This window comes from Gadus morhua, chromosome 14 (assembly GCF_902167405.1).
Source record: "Gadus morhua chromosome 14, gadMor3.0, whole genome shotgun sequence".
In the NCBI taxonomy this organism is placed as follows: Eukaryota; Metazoa; Chordata; class Actinopteri; order Gadiformes; family Gadidae; genus Gadus; species Gadus morhua.
The window spans coordinates 19,480,654-19,493,153 of NC_044061.1; the positions used below are offsets into that span (position 1 = coordinate 19,480,654).

The 12,500-nt window shown below is 45.0% G+C and overlaps 1 protein-coding gene across 3 annotated transcripts in view; it reads left to right on the forward strand.

The window, feature by feature from the left end:
• Positions 1 to 12,500, forward strand: part of nfatc3a (nuclear factor of activated T cells 3a) — a 69,840-nt gene that overhangs the window by 40,605 nt on the left and 16,735 nt on the right. For all 3 annotated transcript variants that reach the window (XM_030376323.1, XM_030376325.1, XM_030376324.1), the window contains exons 4-9: positions 110 to 309; positions 1,369 to 1,541; positions 2,806 to 2,946; positions 8,985 to 9,040; positions 9,703 to 9,829; positions 11,405 to 12,490. In XM_030376323.1, coding sequence (XP_030232183.1) covers positions 110 to 309; positions 1,369 to 1,541; positions 2,806 to 2,946; positions 8,985 to 9,040; positions 9,703 to 9,829; positions 11,405 to 12,490 — 1,783 coding nt within the window. The remainder of the gene's footprint in view (positions 1 to 109; positions 310 to 1,368; positions 1,542 to 2,805; positions 2,947 to 8,984; positions 9,041 to 9,702; positions 9,830 to 11,404; positions 12,491 to 12,500) is intronic.

Sequence of the window (12,500 nt, forward strand, 5' to 3'; positions counted from 1 at the left end):
GTTCAAAAAGTAATATGAATTTCTCTCTCTCTCTCTCTCTCTCTCTCTCTCTCTCTCTCTCTCTCTCTCTCTCTCTCTCTCTCTGTCTCTCTCTCTCTCTCTCCCTTAGCTCATTGGCTACAGTGAGAAGCCCATCAACCTTCAGATGTTCATCGGCACAGCGGATGACCGCTACCTCCGGCCGCACGCCTTCTACCAGGTGCACCGGATCACCGGCAAGACGGTGGCCACAGCCAGCCAGGAGATCGTCATCACCAGCACCAAAGTCCTTGAGATCCCACTCCTACCGGAGAACAACATGACGGCCAGGTACGATCCAACAACACTCATGGACTACGATGGGGCCTCGAGACCGCATTGTTCTGACCGCCGCCAAGGGGAGGACAGAGTCTGGCCACAAATCTACACCAGTCTTTATGCCAGCGTGAAATGAATGAGCTTCAAATGAGATGAGCGCTACAAAACAAGATTGAATTGATTACATTTGAATTGATTACATTTATCAGAGTCATTTCAATAAAAAATATATCAATAAATCTTTCAATAAAGAATATAAATAAGAAATACAAAACAAAATGAATAGCACGAAAAATCAATGAACAAAACGATGTGATGAGAATGAGATGTGAAGATGAGAATGAGCTTCAAAACAAGACAGAGACAAGACTTGACATTTCAATCCGCAAAACGTTTTGCAAAATGTTTTGCAAAATGTTTTGCAAAGTGTTTTGCGGATTGAAATGTAATTTGAATTTTGCAACACACGGAGCGTGGCGAAGTGCAATGCAATCACGGGGACGCTATAGCTTTTCAATTTGAATAAACTCAATAACTATAACTTTTGCCAATTTTACTGAGGATTTCATTGTCACTTTGCATATTAAAATGCACTTTGAATAACGTATTTACAAATTACATTGTTAAATTGCATAATGAATTGTCAATTGCATAATATGACTTATTGAATTGCAAATTGCAAATTGCATTGCCATTTGAATTTTGCTGCATATATGCTTCCATAGAAAGTAAAGGACAGCCAGCAGTACAAAAAACAAAACAGCAGTGTATATTTCAATACTCATGTTGAATACGGTCGCCTGGATGGTCTCATTGCTCAAACCTCTGGTTTTCCTTGAAGCTGGAATTGACAGGAATGGATTTCATGACGATTTTCACCTTCACAGCGGCCCTAAATCGTGTTCACAGCTTAACTCAACCCTCATTGCTGATCCCTACTGAGCTGTGGTTGTCTTTTTATCACTCCCAAGCCCTCACTACTGAAGCGTTTCTCCCAGCCCTGCCAGTGGTGGAGGCGCCGTGGTGTGGTGCGGTGCTCACAGCTCTGCTCTCTGTTTCTTTACCGCACAGTATCGACTGCGCCGGCATCCTCAAGCTCCGCAACTCGGACATCGAGCTGCGGAAGGGGGAGACGGACATCGGCAGGAAGAACACGCGGGTCCGGGTGGTGTTCCGGGTGCACATCCCCCAGCCCAACGGGAAGGTGCTGTCGCTGCAGGCCTCCTCCATCCCTGTGGAGTGCTGTGAGTGTCCGCTACTCACCCGCACCTTGTGTATCCGCTGACTCACACACACGGATACACAGGGAACGCACACACACACACACACACACACACATACAAACAAACAGATACACAGATAAACAACTACACCAACATACACACACACAAATACACACACACACACACACACAAACACACACAAGCACAATGAGTAAATCTTTCCATGTTTTATGAACAGAGAGACGGTGGAATCATGGGAAATGTGTTGTGTGTGAAGTGCATTTTGTTACACATGCACGGCAAAAGCATGCACACATACAAACACACGCAGGCACACATATTTACAATCGTACCCAAACCAGACAAACTCTGACCAAAGAACACATCTCAGTTGTTAATTCCAGGGCTAATGTACAACATCAGCGCCCCTGTTGATTCATGAATGTTGAGGTAATACTCTGTCTGGCCTCTTTGAATATTGCTCAAGAGAAGAACCCCCTGATAACCATCTGGAATATACTACTGTTTATATTCCACCAATATACCACCCTGTCCCCTGCCTCTGGTCAAACCATTCCTCTAGTCTGTCCTTTAGATTCCCAACCAGGGGAAGGCATAAACTAGGAGGTACATGAGCAGGCTTTGGGGAGTACTAAAGATAAAGACCTTCATGCTCCTGGTTAATACCCAGAACAATACAAATAAAGATTAAAATTCTACTCTATTTAATATAAACAAATTCTATTTGTTGAAATATGATTTTGTTAGTCAATAATGACCAGGAATAGAAGTTGACCCATGCCTCTGCTCCTATTATTTAATCCCTGCTAGGCTACTACAATATTAGTATTGGTGAGAAATGATGCTAAATATTAGTGGTAAAAGCACAGTATTAGTTCAAAGGAAGACAACTTGTGGTTTAGTGTTTCTGAATTGGTAATAGGGCTGTGGTGGGTCTTCAGATGAGCAAAGTGGTTGGGAAACACTGATTTAGAATCAGTAAGTAAGAGTAACTGATTTTAGTGTAACAAGGGTATATTAACAACAAGAAACAACATAACAAACAATATAATTTATCTATGAACAAACAGAAGAAGACAATACCACACATGTAAACTGACACAAACCGATAAAAAAGCAGTAGACTACCCAGTGTGCCGTGCTCAGGCTTTGGTGCAATTTGCATCAAGATAAACCGATGCAAACCACTACCCTAGCAGTAGCCCTCACTAAGCACCACGAGGCGTGGTCCCTGCTGACCCTGCGTCGTGATCCCCTCCCTCAGCCCAGCGCTCGGCTCAGGAGCTGCCCCAGGTGGAGAAGTCCAGCCCGACCAGCTGCCTGGTCAGCGGGGGAGAGGAGATGGTCATCTCCGGCTCCAACTTCTTCCCCGAGTCAAAGGTCATCTTCCTGGAGAAGGGCCCTGGTAAGACTTATCTCCTCGCAGCACCACGCCACCGGTCAGATACATAAAGAGAGAGAGGAGTAAACATTGTATTTAAACTGGGGAAACAATTAATTATTTAGAGAGGAGAGATGCCATTTATATGGAGCGATAAAATCCTGTTTGTATAGAGAGGGGAACTATTAATTATATAGAAGGGAAATATTATTTATGTGAAGAGAGGGAGAAATTTAAATAGAGAGGCAAAATATTATTTATATGGAGAGCATAAATATGATTGATATCATAGAGAGGTAAATTATTTTTAAGATTGAGAGAGGGGAAATATTATTTAGATAAATAGAGGGTAAATATTTATGTACAGAGCCAAAAAATAATTTAGATCTTAGAGAGGCGAAATATTGTTCATTTTATAGAGAGGCAAACTATTATTGATACAGAAAGGAAAATATAATTTGAATGAGCTGCTGTCTAATATAAATACTAAGTCTCCAGTGAATATAAGATAATAGTAAATAATAATAATAAAATAATAAATAAAATAATAAATATGGCAAAATAAAGGATAGATAAAAATACATTTAAAGGAGGTTGTTTAATGCAAGATATGTCTTCCTATTCACTGCTCAGTTTGGAGTCTATTAAAATGCTACCCGTTTTGGAATGCTGCTTGATTTAATTAGTGAAGCATAATTTCGCTCTCTTTTTGATTTCAAGTTAAGGTAACTGAATCAAACATCCTAGTATATGTCACAATACTCTCACTACATGCAAGTCACTCTCCCTGCCCTTGTCGTCTTTATTACTTATTTTGTACGTCTTTGTGAAGAGCCGTAGCATCTCAACACCAAAGCCATTATTGAATGATGGTTGAAGCATTCCCAATATATGTACAGCACAGTACACTGTGGGAGCCTTTCATTGACTTGTAAACGGGTGATGCTAAGGAAATGTGGTTTCAGTGGAACTGCAGGCCATAATCTGATACATGGTGATGAGTTTCTGCTGTTTCTATTTTGTCTGACATTTTAACAAACAGTAGACCCATTGGATTCAAGATGTAAGCTCTCGGAATAATAAAAATACTCTTCAAAGCCCGATGTTGGGAATCCATCACGGAGTGCATGGGAATTGCCCCATTACTTACCACATTCAACGCTTTCACCACATGGCGCATGTTTTTCATAACCTTACTAATCTATTTATTTTGAACTATATTGTAATAATAATAATAATAATACATTTTATTTATAATGCACTTTATATTCAAGAATCTCAAAGTGCTTCAGAGAAAAAAATACCAAAAAACTATTAAAAAGGGGGAACCTCAAAGAAAGTTTAGCTAAATGCTCTTTTAAAGAGATGGGTTTTGAGGTTCCGTTTAAAAAGAGCTGTAGTCTGTATATTGCATTAGGGCATTTGGATTGCATTGTATATTGTGTCAGAAAGAGCCTGATAAATATACATCTATATGCACATTTATATCTATATATACTGTATATATATGTATATATATATATACATATATATACATATATATATATATATATATATATATATATATATATATATATATATGTATATATATATATAGAGAGAGAGAGAGAGAGAGAGAGAGAGAGAGAGAGAGAGAGAGAGAGAGAGAGAGAGAGAGAGAGAGAGAAATTATATATTTATTTATTTATTTATTTATTGGTTTTACAATTAAAATAACTACCAGTTGTTTCAGGATGCATTGGAATCGGTCATTCATTGCTTAATACAGACAACATGGCACTGGTTTAAATGGCCAGAATTATTCTCATTATTTATTTGGATTCATCATATTCAGGATTGGACTGCTAAATATTTTTCTATTTGACAATGAACATAATTGTTCTTTGAGAGCAACATATTTTGTGTTGTGTTGTGTGGCACATTTCCAGTCCCTAGTTCATGTGTGCTAGGTGAACAGACCTAGCTGGGTGCATTGTCTCAACAAGTACAATGGGCCTCCCCAGGGCCATTTCACGCTCCCCCAAGATTTACACCTTGCAATAATACAGTCTGTCCAGTGTTTATTACACAAGGTGGGAAATGCTACACCGTATGAGCTGGAATACACCTAAAAAAGCACTGTGTTATTGCATTATGTACGTGACTTTTACGAGCATCATACGTCAGTCCTTTGTGATTGGGAAGTTTTGCAATTTGTTCCTTCAAAAAATAATAATTATTATGCTCAATACATAAGTAGTACAATTTTAAAGCTGCAAGGTTTAAAATCTATACAAGTACTACTACGTCTTTGTGAAGAGCCGTAGCATCTACTACTACTACTATCTATACTACAGCTGAGGGCAGTTTTAGAACGTCTAGGCTGGATTTGTCTACAGACAATGATGTTAACACTGTTAGCAAAAAGTGGGTCACTAGGCTCACTTCAATTTGGCTCCGACACCGATCTTAATATTTGTCTTTGCTTCAAGCAGGATACCTAATTTCTCATTTGGGTGACATCATTTGGCATGGGATTCATAAAAGTGAACTCATATTTATTAATGCGATTATTATATATACCGTAAGTAATTTTCTTTTTGAAAAACAGTTGCCCGAACACAAAGTTAAGCAATCCCTTCACAAGCTGCTTACTGGAACGTAGATGTTCCGCCGTGTGGCACAGGACTCCGTCGTAAAACACGTGTAGCGACGGATCTCTCTCCCGGGTGGAAACGCTCATAGACGAATGGAGTCCCCGCCTGCCGAGGGTTTCTTCATCAGGCAGAGCAGCGCCAGCGTGTTCACACAAGGCATGTAGATGTGGGACGGAGGCACCTTCCCCCGTCGCGATTCTTTGTTGAGAGAAGAACACCACAGACCTGCAGGAATGCTCTTTGAAAGTTCTTTGAAGAGCACGAGGTGAACCATGACTCAAGAAAGTTGCTTCCTAAGCAGAGCCGTACCCGGTGGTCAGGGCCTACGAGAGGCTGTCGGAAAATATAGGGCCCCCGTGGTTAGGGGGGGGGGCGGAAAAAACAAGAGTGCACGCATTGTGCACGAAGGTAGTATAGATTGTGACGGGGGAAGGCGAGGAAGAAGTGAGTGAGAGAACAGGGGGATTGTGGCGGTGCTTTTGGTTCTTTCTCGTGGCCTCATCTGGGCTGCTGAGCTGAACAACAGCACTGATTGGGGTGAGCGCAAGATGAAAGAATAGAAAGTAGAGACGAGGGCCAATGAGCACAATGAGTAAATCTTTCCATGTTTTATGAGCAGAGAGACAACAACGGTGAAATCATGGGAAATGGGTTGTGTGTGGAGGGCACATATTGTAAATGAAGGGTTATGGCTAAAAACTGTTACACAATGTATTAGAAGAGGAATCATGACAGTTGTCTTGAAATATGATCAAATGTTTCACTATTTACTGGCATAGGAATTGCACCAGTTGTCCTCAAGCAAGATCCAATGGTACACCCTGTACTGGAATAGGAATCATGACAGTTGTCCTGAAATAAGATCAAATGTTTCAGTGTGTATTAGACTAGGAATTGTGACAGTTGTCTTCATGAAAGATCCAATGTCATTGGGGATACATGCAGTTGGTGGACGTGTGCATTGCTTAACTATAATTAGTTATGCTATTAATATTATATGAAAGTCAACATAAAAACAAACGCATACACACCACAGTTAATTTAATTTTAAAAGTATATTCAACAGAAAGTTAAGTAGAATAGGGCTTTCCTGCCTCCCATAGTTTTAGGGTAGAATATCTCCATTGATATGGTTTCCCTGTTTGGGAGAAGAAAAAAAAAGCCCAATTCCAGTCCAGAAGAGGTGGTTTGGCATGAGCGTTTAAGTGTAATAGAGGTGAAGCAGAGGATCCCTGAGACGACCCTCTCCTGGGTCACACAGTGGGCTGTTTATCGTCTGCTGTTGTCCCAGAGCCCGACCACACATAGACCACAAACTCCAGCCGCAATTACCCACCAACCTTGTACTTCTATTCCCCTGCAGGCCTAAAACCTACAATGTTGCATTTTGTGGGCTCTAAATTGGAAAATAAACGTAGAATAAGAAAATTTTAGTAAAAAATAGAACTCAAAACAAGCGCTGTGATGGGATTAAGTATTTAAACTTCACACAAGTTTATACAAACGGAGCCGGTTTCCGAAAAACCCTAAACACTGCCAGCCTGGAGCAGTGTCCGCTATTTTTTCTGTCTATTTGTTAATCAATGTTGTTGCTACACATCCAGTACAAAGATTTACAATCCACAAGTTATGCTAACACACAGCAGATATTGTTTGTTTTTCTTCCATCTGCCAACACAATAGACGTCTCTTCTCTTTCCCCCTCCCTCCCTCGGTGCCTGCCTGTCTTGTGCAGGGTGTAGGCCACCCTCACTGCCCCCCCTCCCCCAGCATGAGGTTCCTGTTAGGGCCTGTTGCTCTGGCCGCACGCGCGGGAGCCTCGCACCTCGCGTGTCTAGTGAAAGCAAACGTAGTAGCGTAACAACCCCACCGCCATCAGCCCGGGAGCCTCCTGAGGTTGCTGGCTTGACAATGAGGATATAAGTACTGTCTTTCAACCCCAAGCCCAGATCTCCCTGTTCTCACAATGCACACAATAGATGCTCATGGGGCAGGATTACTGGGAAGATCAGCTGTAGCACGACATCAGTGGCAGTAGACACCCTACTAAAACAACGACATCATCGAGTAGAGGAGGGTAGAGTAGAGGACGGTAAGATAGAATAGGGTCGATTTGTGGATCAAATGAAGCAAGGAGTCGACTGTGTGCACGCACATGCGTGTGTGTGTGTGTGTGCCCGCACGTGTGATTTTGTGTGTTTAAAAGGCACGTGAGGCCCTTCTTAGTGGACAGGAGAGGCCGAAGAGGCACAGGTGCACGGACCTTGACGCGCCACGTCAGCAGGGTGAAGGAAATAAAACTGCGTGTTGGCATTTCAAAACCAACACACTCACAGCACAGCACAGCACAGCTGTGGCTGTGTGGGGGAGCGAGGCCTCCTGAGAGTCCATCCTCTGGACGGTCCCACTGAAGAGCTTGACTTCTGCCGACTTGTTCTGACCACACTAAGAGAGCAGCGGGAGCGGTTTTCCCAATGCGCTGTCCTCTCCCCCAACTGTCTCTCTCTCTCTCTCTCTCTCTCTCGTCCCTCCCGGCCGCTGCCATTGCGATGTCTGGCCAGATAATTAGATCAGTAGGAAAAGTGGAAAATCAAAGGAAGTCTCCTAGCCAAAGATCTGGCAGTGGTCGGAAGCCGTTTTAAAACAAACAGGATTATTCCACTGGCTTCACTGCACCGTTCTTTCCAGGCAAAACAAAAATTTAAATAAGAATGATGAAGACATGTGATTGCTGCCTAATCGTTCTAGAATCTTCTCCACGTGGTTTGTTTGCGGGGGAAATGCCAGCTGTTTTATTGGTGCTTGGTTATTTCGGAAGACATCTTGTGTGTTTTTTAGCCACCTCCACCTGCCAGGACCACTGGAGAAAAATGACCCCGGATTAAGCCGCACGTTGAGATGCAAGATGCGTCATAAATCTGCTAATCCTTTTATTTTCTCAGTCCTAGAGGCTGTATTATTAATTCCCTCTGCAGTCAGAAACTCCACATGATTCCCCTTTTCTTCAATTTCCATTACAGTTCTGAACAACTTCTCATTGTTTTCATATGACCGTCTTACAAGGCATGGCTTACTTCACTTCAAACCACAACTGAGTCCGAGTGCTGCTTTTTCAATCATTCCAATAGGAGTTGGAGTCTGTCCGTTCCATTAAGCCTTTTAGTTTGGAGGGATGATGGTCTCTTCGCCTCTCTCTTTGCATTCGTCATGTGTTCACCAGACTGTAACCAGACGTGACTTGTAAGTAGTCTTCTTCAGTCCGTCTGCGGCTGCCCCTTCATCTACTCCTTGTGTATTGGACCTCCCTCCACTCCTGTAATGCTTCATGGATTCATATCTAATGAATTGGCTTTGAGTTGTCACCTGTTTTCATTGATACATTAATGCATTGCATTCATTCATGCCTACTCTTGGTCTTCTTTGCAGACGGACGTCCGCAGTGGGAGGTGGAGGCGAAGGTGATCCGTGACAGAGCTCAAGGAGTAAGCACGGCTGTTTGGTGTAACGTGATGATGTCGCTCTAGTGTATGCATAGACCCCACCCTCCCAACGAGCAATTAATAAAGGTCTGAAATTTGAACTGTAGACGGTAATTGTAACTAATTATCAGTATTGTCATTAGTTTTGAAAAAATATGTTTACTAGTTTCAGCTAAGCAGACCTACAGGATAGTGTATGTAAAGTAAAGTAGTCAAGTTAAGTAAAGTAAAGTAGTAAAGTAGTCCACATGTTGTAACACTGTTTCTTCTACTACAGTGCAGTATAGTAGTGGGTGTTCTCCAGATGTTATAACACTTTCTTCTACTGCAGTGCAGTATGCTGATGGAGGTTCTCCAGATGGCATAGCATTGTTTATTCTACCGCAGTGTAGTATAGTGGTGGGTGTTCTCCACATGTTATAAGTTGTTTCTTCTACCACAGTGTAGTATAGTGGTGGGTGTTCTCAACATGTTATAAGTTGTTTCTTCTACCGCAGTGTAGTATAGTGGTGGGTGTTCTCCACCTGTTATAACACTGTTTCTTCTACTAAAGTGCAGTATAGTGGTGGGTGTTCTCCACATGTTATAAAACTGTTTCTTCTACTAAAGTGCAGTTTGCTGATGGAGGTTCTCCAGCCTTTATAATGCTGTTTCTTCTACCACAGTGCAGTATAGTGGTGGAGGTGCCTCCGTACCACAGCAAGGCCGTAGGCTCTGCCGTGCAGGTTCAATTCTACGTGTGCAATGGCAAGAGGAAAAGGAGCCAATCCCAGCGCTTCACCTACCTGTCAGGTGAGACCGAATCCATTATTAGAATACATAAAAAACACTTCTCATTTACTGCTTCCTGAAGCTGGTATTCTGGTTGTCTCCTGAAGAGGCATATATATATACCTGTGGTTTGGAAATGCTCTCTTCTATTCCTCCAACGTCACCAGACGCACACACACACACACCTGCCAGCTATGTTGTTGTTGATGCAATCTTCTGCTCGCATTCGGATGGAAAGTCATCAAGAAGCACTTTCTGCTCTCCAGGAAATGTAAGCACACACTGGCCAAAGGTCGTGGTGTGTTTAAAGTCATCCCACTGGTTCTTCTTATTTAAACTCAGAAAGAGTCCCTGCATCCCTACCTTAACTGATAGTATTGTTATGGTTATTTCTTCCACGGTGAAAAAGAGAGTCAAACTAAGAAGGGCGTGGGCGGATTACCGAGAAATGCAAGTGATATTTTAGCAATACAGCCAGTACCACCACAGTGTGTGTGAGTGTTTGCGTGTCCGTGAGCGTTTGTGTGCGCGCTAAGAATGTGTCTGTGTGTGTATGCGTGTATGTTTGTAGGCTTGTGTCTTATGTGTGCAAGTGTGTGTGTGAGTATGCATGCATGCCTGAATAAACGTTGATGGGCCTGCAAGCGCGCCCACTCTTCGCAGGCAGTTCCTGTTTTCCCCCCACTGACAGAGCCTGCCAGCCAATCGGAGGCCGAGTACAGCTTGTCTGCTCTGTCAGGCTTGCTGGAAGGCTCTCACCATGGTTAGGAGGCTTGCTATTCGCTTTATTGTGGTGAAAACACCCACTGCCAATCACTTTCGACGTGCTGGTTATGAGTGGGTGAAATTGAGCGAAAAAGCAAAAACAGGTTGATTCCACCATGAACCTGTGTTGTAACACACATCTGAAAACGTAGTTGAATTTCTGAATAGTTTCTGCACTCTGAAATAAAGTCTTCTAGAATGACTTTCTTTCATCATGATAAGAAGTTTAAATGTATGCCCAGCCGATCTACAAATTCTATATTTATTTAATATATATGTACTTAATGTATTTCTGTATTGCTTTATTTCTTTATTTCTATATTTCTATAAGTTACCACTGAACTGGTTCTGTGTAGTCTCTGATCTGGATTTGACGTCCCTCAAAACTATCCCCATGATGGCAGCCAAACAGTCAACATATGCTTCGCTCTTTCAGCTCGAGCCGAGTAAAAATAAATAGGTTACCAATTTGCATGGCAACTGCAGCTCTATACAGCAAGCATTGCCTGTAGATAATGTGTATTATTTTCTTTAATTGATATTCCAAACATTCATTTAAGGAATTCATATTTATTGACTCAAATCTTATCAACCAGAATTAAAACCGGTCAAAGGTAAACTCCCACGCAAGGGTTAAGGTGGTTTCATTGTGTATGAGTTTCTAGTATGCGGGAAACAATTTGCAATGGGCTTGGGGTGGTGTGTTAGCCCATCTCGGCAGAGTCATTTTTCCCTCTGCATTCTGCACCCTTCCTCCACTCATCATGTGCCCTCCTCCTCCTCCTCCTCCTCCTCCTCCTCCTCCTCCTCCTCCTCCTCCTCCTCCTCCAGTCATGGTGAAACAGGAGCTCAGAGATGACCTGGACCACCCCTCCGTGCGGCCCCTGTCCATGCCCATGCCCATGGCGCACGCTGCCAGTCTGGTGTGCACCCAGCTGCCTTCCCCGGAGCAGGGCCACCCCTCTGACGGCCTTCTGTCCGGCTCCCCCAGGGGCCTGGCCGCGGGCCCTGGCCCGGGCCTCCTGCCCCTGCAGGGCCCCTGCCCTTCCCTGGGCTCCCCGTCTTTCCAGCACCTGCCTCAGCTCCAGGGCCGAGGATTACACCACGCCCCCGCCGACTGCCACATGACCTTTCAGCCCGGCTCCGCCCCCCACTCCCCCGCCCGGCCCTCCTACCAGCCCATGCAGCACGGCCACGCCCACAGCCTGCCCTTCAACGGCCAGCACGGCCTGTCCCCCCAGGGCTACGAGCGGATGCCCCCCTACCAGCAGGACCGCAGCACAGCACCCCAGCACACCATGGACCTGGGGGGCATGGGGGGCATGGTGTACCCCAGCAACCCTTCCTCCTGCTCCTCCCCCTCCTCCGGCCCCGGCTCCACCAGCCCCAACCACCACGCCCCCTCCCCCCACAGCCAGCAGACCCTCCTGAGTCACTCCTCCTCCCACCTCCACACGATGGGGGGCTACCACCCCGTCCAGGTGGGCTCCCCCGGCGGCCACCCCCAGGCCGGGCAGCCCCCCTCCCAGCAGCTGCAGCGGGCCATGAGCTACCACCCCGTGGGCCAACGGTCGGCCTCCTGCCCCACGCCCTCCAGCGCAGCCCCGCCACAGCTGATCCCCTCGCCCCAGTCGGGACCCCCCTCCCCCCAGGTGCACTCCCTGCCCTACCAGTCCCCCACCTCCCCCTCGCCCACCGCCGGGGGCAGCCCCCTAGGGAGACAGCCCTCCCCCCAGGCCAGCAGCCCCGTCATGGCCAGCCTGTCCCCGGCGACCGCGGCGGGGCCCATGAGCCACCCGCTGGCCCCCCAGGGCCCCTTCCCCCCGGACGTAGAGCGGCTGAGCATCAAGCAGGAGCCCGAGGAACGGGAGCCCACCTTCCGCTCCATAGGCCTGCAGGACATCACGCTGGACGATGGTGAGTGTCC